General features: G+C 46.7%; 2 protein-coding genes across 3 annotated transcripts in view; one reads left to right on the forward strand and one right to left on the reverse strand.

Moving 5' to 3' along the window:
- The window catches only part of LOC100773612 (ribosomal protein S6 kinase alpha-2), a 280,709-nt gene that overhangs the window by 87,634 nt on the left and 180,282 nt on the right, over positions 1–12,793 (forward strand). The window lies entirely within an intron of this gene.
- Positions 3,121–12,793, reverse strand: part of LOC100757154 (tyrosine-protein kinase RYK-like) — a 38,207-nt gene continuing 28,534 nt past the window's right edge. The window contains 7 exon segments of the mRNA XM_027401214.2: positions 3,121–3,991; positions 4,082–4,285; positions 4,288–4,522; positions 4,524–4,568; positions 4,570–4,887; positions 4,889–5,061; positions 5,064–5,156. Coding sequence (XP_027257015.1) covers positions 3,183–3,991; positions 4,082–4,285; positions 4,288–4,522; positions 4,524–4,568; positions 4,570–4,887; positions 4,889–5,061; positions 5,064–5,156 — 1,877 coding nt within the window. The 3' untranslated portion in view covers positions 3,121–3,182.

Here is a 12,793-nt window from a genome sequence, read left to right on the forward strand (position 1 = left end):
AGCAGGATCAACCCAAGGCTGGCCCTTCCTCCAGCTTCCTCCAGCTTCTGAGTCAGCCCTAGCTTTGGGCATTGCTGTCCCGACAATATTCTAGGTGTTGGTGTGCAGCATCTTCAGGTCATTTCTCCTTGTCCTCCCTGGTAACAAGATCTCAGTGCTGCAGTCAGCTTTTGGTCCTCCTGTGAGCTAAGCACGGATGTGGATGGTGCCATGGAGGGTATGGTATTCTAGGGCTCTAGGAGTCAGGTGGATGGAAAGGGAGAGATAACTGAGCTCCCTCCAGAAATGCAGAGACACAGCCTTGACAGCAGGAAATAAAGCAGTTTCCATGAAAGAAGCCAAAGCTTGCTGGTGGCATCCCAATGTGGGGAGGCAGACATACAGGGGTGCGAAGCAGGGTATGGGGTTTTGTCTGCCAGAGCTTGAATGGCCCAATTTAAAGAGTATCATAGCTCTCTTGGGGACTTGGCCCTGTTGAACACTATTCTGCTTTAATTCTGTTTCCCACTTGATGGGGAGGTACTTCTGTGTATGTGTTTGTCTTATTGGTTGATAAATAAAGTACTGTTGGTCAATAGGAAAGCAAGATAGTTGGGACTAGGAGTCGAGGAGGATTCTGGGAAATGTAGTAAAAGGAAGTCTTGTGATACAGGTGGGAAGTGACATAGCAGGCAGACTCATATATAAGCAAGGGCAAGAAGGAAGTTGTTCCCTTTTCTCTTCCTCCTGCCCTCTGCTCTGGAGCTGCCATGTGATCCTAGTAAGAGAAGACACCAGCAGCTGGCATCTGATAAGATAAGTCTTTATGGTTGATACTTAAGACTGAGCTAGCATATAAGAAATCCTAGTCGATTGACCAAGAAGCATTTGTACCTAATATAAGTCTCTGTGTGTTACTTGGGACCTTAATGTGGGGGCAGGTGGTACTCAGGCAGCCTGGTAGAAAGCACTCACATGGTAGCAGGGCTCAGGTGGCTGCGATGGAAAGATTTATCATTACACCCACTGTCCCTACCCTTTGGGGACCCCAGTCTTCAAGCATATCACCCATGGTGAGGGAAGTCAGTGTGGCTCTAGACCTGGGACACGGCTAGGATTATGAGTGTCTGTATCATTTTCTGAGCCAATCTCCCATCCCTCATCACTTCCCCTACTGGTTTATTCTGTTTTCTCCTCTTTCAGATCACCTTATCTTCTTTCTAATTGCCTGTTCGGTAGCAGCTGATCAATATCTGTAACCACATGACAAAATCCCTTGTGCTATTTATCACTTGAGGATATTGTCCCAGTAGAAATACTAACCTGACAGGTGAGGCCGAGTAGGCACCTGTCCCCTTCTCTTTCCTCCTCAGAGGCCTGGCTTCTAAACATCATAAATAGGTGATAATGATTTTGAGCCAGGTGTGGTGGAGGATGCCTGTGAGGTCAAGGCCTGTTTGGTCTACATAGCAAGCTCCAAGACAGCCAGGACTACATAGAGAGACCCCGTCTCTGAAACACAATTGCTAGGGCTCCTACAATTATGAGTAGTGATGTGTTCTTTCCACTTACATGCACCTGGAGGTAGTTCTGCTTGTTACCTTCCCAGTTCCAGGAAGGGGCATTGGTGTAGCACATCATCCCCAGTGGGCAGATGTCTGGGCCTTGGTCCTTTTTCTGTCACAGTGACACAGTGATTATCTCAGGACCTCTGTGGGCCAGCTGCTGATCTAGAGCCAGCTCCTATTTGCCCAAACTTGCCTCTTCATGAGCAGTAGAAGTGGCTGCATGGAGCAGTCATCCCAGATGTGTATTGTACACAGGACAGTGCCATGTCTGAGGGCAGGGTCCTTGTCCTCTACAGCAGGACAGGCTTATCTGTAGATATCAAACCTTACAAGCATTCTGGTTGTATAAGATTTGGAGACAGTCATGTGAGGAAGTAGAATCTGAGAGTTTGAAAGAAAGCAAATCATGGGGCTGGGGACAAGACTGTCCACCCTTAGAGTTGGACTGGGAGGACTGAGGGCAGCTCCTCTGGCCCAGCTTTATTGCAGAGGAGGAGCGAGGCCTTCACGTGTCCTGGGGTTTTGTCAGAGGGTGAGCCACACCTTGGTCTGTATTTCATCATTAAGATGGCCACCTCTTGTTTAACCATGTGACAGAGATGCTGTGGCTCATCATCACCATCACACTGCCACTACCTCTGTTTGAATAGTCTCTGAGCCAAGAACGAATTGCATATTTTTTAACAGTGTTTGAATATCATCATATAAAATGAGTCCTTTAATTTTTCAAGTGTTTTAAAAAAAACAAATTTATACTTAAGCCAGCCTTGAAGATAAGCATAAAAATTGCCCATTTAAACTAAAAACAACCCAAACCCACAATAACTCCAGCTCTGCATAGCACAACCCCAGGTGCACACAGAGGGAACCCCAGGCATAGAGAGGGTTCACTTTCTAGAACTGTATCATCTCCTTGCCCAGAGAGCAAAAAATAAATAAGGTTACCACCGCTTCCTACGAATCTGCCCCCAGCCCTCTTCTAGGTCACAGGAAAGCTGAGATGTGCTGAACTCAGCCACTGCCTCCCCAAACAAGAAAGCAGAGCCACGTTCACTACACAAACAATGTTCTGTGCAGGGGCACTGTGGTTTTTGTTGTTGCTGTTGTTTTTATATTTCTTTTTCTCTTTATCTTTTCTTTAATTTTCCTTCTGCTAACATACATCTTTTCATGCTGTTTTTTCCTAAGTAGAGTACCATATCTTGAAGGCAAACCATTCCCAAAAGCAGTGACAAAAACGTTAAAATAGTTTTAAAGGTGAGTCACCTAGATTACCTCAATGAAGTAAAACATAAAAATAAAAGCAGTTGGCACTAAGACATCTATTCCAAATATCTGTGTCTAAACAATTTTTAAAACTGTTTATTTCTTTTTTAAGAATGCACCCCCTAGTCCAAAGTAACTATATTTTAAAAAATTTTTGGCCAAAAAATTTACAAAACCCCTTTCCGTTCAACCTAATAAAAGTGGTATCTAGAAAATACTCCACATTAAGTCTGTCTTTGGAAGTTCAGGTTTGAAAGCATTCCTAAGGCACGGTGTTCTGGGAGACAAATGTGCTTCTGCAGGCTCTGCACTACGTGCAAAGCATCTGGAACAGGCACTTGCTTCCGGGCTGTGGGGCTGGGAGAGAAGTCAGAGGTAGGCTCCCAAGGCGGCATGGAACTCTGTCAGGCACTGGACCAGCTGTTGAAACTTAGGCCTCTCCTCTGGGTCCAAGGCCCAGCAACAGGCCATCACAGCAAACAGTTCATCAGGGCAGTTGATTGGCTGGGCCATTCGGTAGCCATCTTTCAGGAAAGCGGCCATCTCAAAGGGGTCGATGTCCACATAGGGCGTCTGGCCCAGAGTCATGAGCTCCCATAGCGTCACTCCAAAGGCCCACACATCACCAGCACTAGAGAATTCATTGTTAACCAGACTTTCCAGAGCCACCCATCGCACGGGTCTGTTCTCATTGTCCCCTAAACAGTGGTAGTCGATGGGAAACAAGACTCTGGAAAGGGCGTTGTCTGTGATTTTCACTTGAAGAGTGTTGTCGATGACACAGTTCCTAGCAGCCAGGTCTTTATGGATCACCTCCCTTCTTGCCAGGTAGCTCATTCCACAGGCAATCTGAATAGCCATGTGTCCCAAATCTTGCTGGGAAATTGCCTGAGGATTATTGGCTTCTACTAATTTGCACTGCTGTAGAAACAATTTAAGGTTCCCCCAGTTCATGTACGGCAGTATCACCATGGGCTTTCCCCCTTCTTCTTTGCAAACATGAGTAATAGGAAGAAGGTTTCTGTGATGGAGACCTTGAAGCTTACAGCTCTCTGTTAGCATCATTGTCACTTGAACTTCAGAAGCTTGATCTTTAACTGTCTTTACGAATGTTTGCTTTTCTTTATTTGGGTCTTTTTCATCTACTAAAATCCCATGGAAAATATGCCCAAAAGTACCTTTTTTTTTTTTTTTCCGAGACAGGGTTTCTCTGTGTAGCTTTGGAGCCTATCCTAGCACTCGCTCTGGAGACCAGGCTGGCCTCGAACTCACCTTTTGGAGCACATCTTTCAGTGTTATCCTTTCCCTGGATATGGCTATATCCTTCACCTTGGCTTTGGCCTCTAAAAGAGTGACACTCCGCAAGTCGTTCTTCTCTATCCTCAAGGTAGGATAACCTGAGGAGCTGGTGATAGGAGTTGCATTGTTGGGTGTGTCAGCTCTCAGATACTGAGTCGTCTGGGTGGAAGGTAAGATAGCCCTTGGGAACTACTGCTGGCGCTGATGCTATCATCCAGTTCAATCCTTTTCATACTATGAAGGTGCAAAACAGCTAATATTATTGCTACAAGAAATATTACTGCACAACAAACCCCTACACTGATATAAAACACACGCCTGGAAGTAGTTGGAGCTGCATGTACAGGAACATAAATAGTTCTGCTAGTGTTTTTGTCCAAGGCTGAAGTTTTTACTTCTTCAAGTTTTTTTGTAGCACATTTTCCTTCGTTTAAAATTTAAAACTGTAAAGTTTTTTTGAAGAATTTACTGTCAGGTTGAGCTGCATTAGTATCATAACTTCAGAGTCGACTTTGCGGGTACAGGAAAGCTCAACCCGAAACACTGATAAAGTGTGTGGGACTTCCCCTTGAGCAGAAATATTGACCTGGGGCATGCCCATAGCCACAAAATTGTCTACTTGTAATCCCAGCGTATATTCAACCTTGGACTTTGCATGCCAAGTGAAGTGCAGGAAGTTCGACTCACTGGGCACTAGCAGGTTAAAGGACAGAGCATAGTGACTAATAAGGTCATTTCTCACATAGTAAAGTTCTGCATCAAGACCGAGCAGCCGAGCAGCCGAGCGGCCGGCGCACCTCGTCCTCGCTCAGGTAGAGGCTCATGCTGGGCCCCACAGGAGCAGCGACTAGGGCCGGGGACCGCGGGGCGGCGGCGGGCAGCAGCGCCAGCAGCAGCAGCAGCAGCAGCAGCGGCGGCGGCGGGGACCTTAGGCCGCCGGTCCCAGGACGTCGCCGCGGCCAGCGCGAATGGCCGCTGCCGAGCAGGAGTGTCCGCCGCCCGCCGCCGCCGCCGAGCGCCGCCGCGCACCCCGGCCCCGAGCGCCTCACAGCCTCGAGCCGGGGGCGGCCGGCCAGCTCATAGCGCCGCTGCTTCAGACAGGTCGCCTGGGAACCGGAGGGCGGGGAGGGGGCGCGAATTGCATATATATTTTAAAGATTTTATTTATTAATTATGTATACAACATTCTGCTTCTATGTATATCTGCACACCAGAAGAGGCACCAGATGTCATTACAGATGGTTGTGAGCCACCATGTGGTTGCTGGGAATTGAACTCAGGACCTCTGGAAGAGCAGTCGGTGCTTCTTAACCTCTGAGCCATCTCTCCAGCCCCGAATTGCATGTTTTTTAAGTGATTGGAAAAAGTCTGGAGAAATTTTCATGGCACATAAAAATTAAAAGAAGCTCAAAAAAGTATAAAAGTGTATAATTGGAACCCATTACATTCATTTTTCAGTGTCTGTGGAGTTTTCTAGTACAACCTACTATCTGGCCCTTTGTAGGAAAATTTTGCCAGCTGAAGCCAAATTGGTTGACTTTGTTGTCCAAGTTGAATTCTAGTGAAACCACTGAAGATTTTTATCTTGTATGATTAGACAGCCACCCTCAAGGTCTTTGGATTCCTGAAGTTCTTTCAAATGTTAGTATTTTTCAACTACATATAGGAGAGAAGGGCAGGAGGAAGGGAGAGAGAAGAGAGGAGGAGGAGGAGGAAGAGGAGGAGGAGGAGGAATCTAATGGGTAGGTATGAACCTGTTGATCTCACTTCTTCTCATGAACTTCTTCCTGTTGGAGTTGTGGTCTTCAAGCAGGCGCTCGGTGCTGGTGCCCACCACAATGGTGGGCACGCAGAGATCTGACAGTGTGTGCAATCTTCAGATAGTGTGTGTTGAGATGTTTTGCTGCATTGTCAGAAACACATCTCTTTCATTTCATGTTTGAGGTCAAGTTCTTTGGTTCATTTAAAAAAGAATAATGCACAAATCTTCCTGTCTTGTATATTCAGACTCTGACTTTTTAAAGGATTTTGTTTCCCTTGATGAGTTAATTTAGAGTCTTAGAAATTCTAAAATAGTTGCATGATGAAGGGCTGGGTTAGTGTGAGCTTCTGTTCAGGGCCAGCCTAACTGCTGTGTGCGCAGAATGGTGACCTGGGAGGGATGTGATCATCACTTGTTCCCTGTGCCTGTAACTCAGGAAGCTTGTCAAGGGGGAGTGTATATGCTTTGTAGAGAAATGATACATACGTACAACTGTCATTAACAACGACAAAAGTAGGCAGCGGCAATGTAATTATGGAAAGCATTGCTAGGGACACTTTGGGGACATTCCAGAAGACTGTCTTGTTCCTTGGAAACTTCTGGAACTTAAACATCTGAAATCTGAAATTTCTTGTCCCCACCTTGGAGTCCCCTTCCCACCACACGCTCTTTAGCCCACCAGAGCTTTGCCTTGGCAGTAAATTACTGAACTCTTGCCCACTAAACCTTGTCTCCTTGGTACTTTATTTTGCCTTGGCTCCTGCCTGAAAACTCTGCTTTCTTCACAGTTCTGGAGCAGTATACAGAGATGGGGAGAACCTCCTCAGGGCCTGGGAGAGCTCCTCAACATCAGGACAGTTCCCATGTCCACAGCTGATGTTTTCACTTAGTCCTGCTCTGATCCTTTCTGACTCCCACAGCTCTTAGTCCCGGAGTCACATGCCAGTGATCCCAGCTGTTCACAGTCCTCCACCAACCTTTTCCAAAGTGACTGCTGCACCCTTGATGATGTACATGCCATGCCTGTACTTCATTACAAACCCTGAGCACAGAAATGCCTATCTCACTATCTGGCTCCTCATTGGCACACATACCTTTTTGACAAGTCAAGTTGTGTGCTGTATGATAAGGACTTTTACCATCTGTGCCCCCTCCCCGAGATGGTGGTGGTGAACTGGTGAGTGCAGCACATATCCTTCCCTCCAACTCTGTCCCCTCCACACAGTTCCTCTAGTTGCATGCAGACAGATCCATTGTTCTCTGTGAAGCACTGACATTTTTCATGTTGTAGAATGTTTTTATTTTGCTTCCTTTTTTTTTCAGATGAATTAACTTTTGATTGTAGTGTTTAGTAACCTGGGAATTGTAATCTTGTCATGGGTCCCAGTTAGGACTGCAGCATCCATCAAACATGTTCCTGGATTCTAGCCTTGACATCTGGCTCCTCACTGGCACACTCACCTTTTTGACAAGTCAAGTTGTGTGCTGTATGATAAGGACTTTTACCATCCGTGTCCCCTCCCCGAGATGGTCCTGATTTCAAATGTCACCTATATCCCACATACCTAGAGGCAGATGGACCCACCGTTGGGTTCTTCTGTTCCATTAACCTGCATTTCAGGCCATTTTTAACATTGCATTTGAGTTGCGCTAGGCTTTTCCCCTGAGGACTAGCTTTCATAGTACCAGAAGGTGCCACGAAAAGTTCCAAAGGAGGGAATGTGGCACATATGAGCCACAGCAACAACCACTGTGACACAATAGCCCTAAAGTACAGTAGTGGTGTGCATACCTTGGTGGTAACCAGCAATGCTGTTATTGGACTCACAGCTCACTCAGCATGCCTGGTTATAAAACCTATCCAACTACCCAGGCCCGGAAAGCTGTGGATCTTGGAGGAGAACCTACAACTACCACTTCACTAATCCGCCATAATAATCCTTAACTGCACCAAATATTTGTCCCTATACTCCCAGAGAAGGATACCTGTCGCCCTCATCAACAGATGAGACCCACATCCGTATAGAACACCACAGCTAATTGACGATGCATAGTGGTGGAGCCCAGTCCCAGCGGGTACATCTACAACACAGCTCTTGCACCTCGGCGAGCATTGCAGAAGAAGGCACAGACAGATTATAAGAGCCAGAGAAGTAGGAAGCTTGCTGCGAGAGAGTGACACCGAGAAATGTCAGCTGCTGTACCCATGAAGTCTAGTGTGGATGCCTAGACACGATCTGAACAAGGACAACACCAACAGGCATGGTGATGTGGAAGTGGGGGGGGGGGGCTCATGATGCCTTACTAGACAAAACCACAGGCAACCAAGGAAGACTGAGAGTGAGAGATAGTCTTTCTCCAGGGAAGACCATACCAATTGATTATCCAGTACCCAATGGTCAGTCCCCAAACATACACATAGAAGTAAAATTATACAGACTAAGCAGGTTGTATTTATGTATTTAGAAACACACAACAATTACAGAAGAAGAGGCCATGAATTTGGAAGAAAGCAAGGGGAGCGTATGGAGGACTTGGATAGACGAGAGGGAAGGGGGAATAATGTAATTATAGATTATTTAGGGAGAAAAAGATTTTATAAGCTAAGACGCCTCCTCTTCGTCTTGTTCAGCATGTCTTGGTGGGTCCCAGAGCAATTCCCCTCTGTACCAGTCTCCTCCAAGTGTCCTATGAAGAGGAGGTCTCCTCTGTGCTTCTAGAAGTGGGATTCTCTAATGGTGTCAATCACCTGACATGGTGAAGTAGGGCCAAGGGGGCCGTTCTGACTCTTTCCTACCCCTGCCTGTCAGGCACTTCGAGCCTCCCACAGCCTTCCCTGTTGCTCCTGGGTCCCCATGGTCTTCCCTCCTCACTTTGTACCTCAGAGGGAGTGCTTTGTGAAGGCCATGCCCAGCCTCCTTGTGGTGGGTGACTGATGTTTGGATATATTGAAGGCAGAACACAGGCCAGGCGGGGAGCCTGCAGGCGTGGTGGGACAACCATTGCAGCCAGTCCCAAGGGCAGCACGAGGCCTGCTTCCCCCACCAACCATCTAGAATATAGGGTTCAATGCAGAAGCAGGAGCCAATTTTGCCTTTTGTTGAAGTTTGTGTAGGATGCACATCTACCCCCTAAGGCACTGCAGCAGTTCTGTCCCCTGGGCAGCTCAGGCTGGGAGCCAGGGCTTGAGCCCCATGTGTAGCTGCTTCTGAGGTCATGCAGAGGGATTGCTTTCTGCTTTCTGCTAACCTTTCTGCTGCTGGTGGTCTTAGCGTTCCCCACCCCTGACTGTCTCTACACACAACATTCCCTGGGGCCCGACCTCCACCCTTCATGGCACGACACTGGCCCTACCGGCTAGCTCACTTGAATGGCTTCATCTCAACCAGAGGACATCTGTGAAGTTCCCTCCCAAATAAGGTCCTATCTATCAGATCTGTAAGTTGTAACAACATACCTTTTAGAAGGGCATAATTCAGACATTAACAAATCAGTCCCTTCCTTTCTACGGCTCTGTCTGGTGGTTAAAACATCATCTCAAGGGCTAGGATTTGGTTATAGGTCAATTCTGTATGGTTTGTCATGATCTGAAGTGTTGCTTCTGGTAGGAATGCTATCCATGGTCAAACCAGCACCTCCCAGACCAACCACCTAGAATTTGTCACCTTCTCCTAGCAGTGGGCTGTGGGTGACTCATCGTGGTGTCAGGCAGGAATCATATATGTAACATCCAGGATGCCCTCTGGGGACTGAAATAAGAAGGCAGGGTAGGAAGGTGACATGGCAGCTGTGCTTGCCTCAAATGGGAGGAAGGTTTGGCTGGGAGGCCACTGTTGAGCCCAGGTAGAAAGATCTGAAACTGGCTGGGTAATGCTTACAGTGCTAAGATGAGACTCGTGGGATGGTGGCGTCCAGTGCCTGACTGACTGGGGTTTACATGATACCAAGCTGGTCCATGTCCTCTGTTTCCGGGACACCTCCCATGACACTGATCACCTCTGAAGCAGCACTGTCAAATGGGCCAGGATGTGACATCCAAGAGTTGTTTGTTCTTTGCCTCTGGTGTCACTCTGAGTATTTCAAAAAGCCCATTCTGTGTTCTTTGCTTTCTAAAAAAAATGAATGTGAATTACTGGTGCATTGGGCAAGGGCTAGTTGCTACTTTTAGGACTCATAAATCACTGTCTGTTCTCTTTGTGTGTTTGGCCACTCCCAGATGTTTGTATTCTTTAGCTCCCTCTGTATCACGCATGAGTGTTTTGGTTTTTTTTTTTTAATTTCTGCCAAGGGCTGTGACCTAGATATCTACTTTCTAGTTGTTTGAAAGAATAGACACGCCCAGAAGCTGCTTCTCTCTTCCCCATACAGCTTGACTTTGCTGCCATCTCACTATCTGTCCGCAAAGAGCTCCTCTCCCATGCTCCTCCTCCAAACCTTTTTCCCATTGTTTCCCAAATGTTTTTCCCATTCATTTTATTCAGTGAAACCTGATTTTTTTAAATAAACACACAATGACTTAACATCTTCACAGGTATGAACCCCAGAGACTCAACGGTGTAAGCCTCAGGTGCCTTGGTCACTAAGCTTCTCTTTGTCATTGTAGGACCTGTGTGTGCTGCTGGGTGTTCTCTGACAGGCACTAGATGTCTCAGACCTCATCTTGGTCTTCCCCAACACTGCCATGCTTGCCATTTCATGGGATGTCATCCTCATTCACATGGAGACCATCCGGTCATGTGATTCTTTGGCTCCTTTCTCTCTGCATCCCCAGTGGCATTTTTCCTACCTCAAACCATGTCAAACTGGAAGCATAATCTTTTTCTGTTGGTGGAGTCATTCATGATAGGTGCTTTCAGTCCTATCTCTATCTTCCCACCTCACATACTCACTCACACCTTGGTTGCTTGATTTGTCACTAGAGCCTCCATCCGCTGATACCCCCACCTTGTCCATCAGTTTTCATCATCAGCCTTTTCTCACCAGCAAAAATCCAGGGCTATCTTGTATCTTTTCTCTCTGTTTCTAGTTGTCTGGGAGAAGTATTCTCTCTATGTCAAGCTAGCAATAGCAGAGGACACATGTCCGGCAGACTACACTGTAGAAGGCCCAGGTGCACCCTCATATGTGAGAACTTTCCTTTATTCTGCCTACTTTGTAGCCATGCTCTCCTCTTTCAATCCCTACAAGGACCGTTTCAATCCCAAATTTCTCCTCTAGAGTCACGCTGGTGCCCATTCTAGCCTGCACTCTCTCCAGTGGTTGGCTTTGCCTCCTACTCAACAGAAAATTACAGCTGTCAGTCAAAACACCCTCACTATCCTGCTTCTGGTACAACAGGTCAAATCTTATAGCAAACACATGCCCTCCTTATGAGAGAGATGACCTCACCTCTTGCCAAGTGTAAGGTCAGACAGTTTGGACTTCGGCTGCCCCTGACATATGTGCTGGCCCTTGGCTTTGCACTTGGACACTTCAGTTGTTTTTTATTTTGTGGGCAGTGCCACCATCAGCTCTAAAGCATTGGGGCAGATGTCTCCACACTCCACTGTTAGGTCTTGGTTGTTATGTGGTAGTGACTTCTTTGCATGGAGGAAGGGAAGGGATTCCAAAAGACTTTGTTGAAGGCCTTGATCTTAATCCCCAGGCACTTGCTGAGATCTCCATGTTGTTCTATCCTGTAACAAAGAGTTGGATGTATTGATAATGATAGAAGCAGAGGAAGTTCATTAAGGAAGAAAGGGCATTCCAGAGTTGGAAGTGAAATAGAGAGCTGGGACAGGGCAGAGAGTCAAAAAGCTCCAGTCCCTAATTCCATGACCTTTCATAGGTCATTATGTAGCACCTGCTTTTGAAAACTTGACTGTTTCTGTTGTTGTTGGGTTTTGTTTTTCTTTTGCTTTGTTTTGTTAACAGTAGACTTAATAGGGAGGAGATTCTAGTCTGTCAACTGGCTTCTTCCGTATGTGAAACTTGCTCCTTTCTCCAGCCACAGCATGAAAGCCCTCGTCATGAAATAAGGCCATTGGTGCCTATGCAGGTCAAGGAACCAGCAGTATGAGCATCAAGAATGACGAACAGGTGCATTAATTGTCCTTCAGCACAGTGGCAAGAGTCAGTTCAGGGAGGGAGGATGGACAGATGCTCATTGCTGACAGGAAGGATGTGCTGTGATGCTCAGGTCAAAGCAACGCTACTGGACAAGTTGTGTGTGACTTGAAGGTGTGTCTAGGTGTCAGTACTATTGTAATTAAAAAAAAGCAGCACTCAAGAGAAAGATGCCACCAGACATGGTCAAGCAGAGGTTTATTTTATTTTATTTATTTTTTTTATTAGGGAAAGGGATCATAAAAAAAAGGAAAAGGGAAGAGGAAGACCAGTGTCCAGAGACAGGAGCAGCAGGAGAGAGGAGAGAGGGCAGAGGGGGAGAGAGGGGGAGGGGGAATGGAACAGATAGAGAGAAAGAAATAGAAGGATGGGAGGTGGGCAGGGCCCTTTTTAAAAGGGAACACAGTGAATAAGCACAGGCAGTGCTCTTAGTGGCTGCAGCTGAGAGCGTATCCTGTCAGAACCCCAAGGACAGTCCAGTACAGATGCCTGAATACTAACAACAAGTGCTGTTGAGGGGCCCTTTTTTTTCTTTTTTTTTTCAGATTTTTTTATTTGAATTAGAAACAAGATTGTTTTACATGATAATTCCAGTTCCCTTCTCCCTCCCATCCTCCCCTACCATCCCCCCATCTAAAACCCTACCTATCACATATCTTTTCTTCTATTCTTCCCCTGACTCAACCTTTCTGCTCCCTCACGACCTCTGCATCCTTGAGGGTCCCTTTTACTTTCATTGCCTTTGCCTCCCCCAATACGGCTTGGGAAAGTACAGAAGGGGCACCACTGACATCATGTCCAGTGTGTGTGTGTG

The sequence above is a fragment of the Cricetulus griseus genome, chromosome 2, assembly GCF_003668045.3.
Source record: "Cricetulus griseus strain 17A/GY chromosome 2, alternate assembly CriGri-PICRH-1.0, whole genome shotgun sequence".
Taxonomy (NCBI): domain Eukaryota; kingdom Metazoa; phylum Chordata; class Mammalia; order Rodentia; family Cricetidae; genus Cricetulus; species Cricetulus griseus.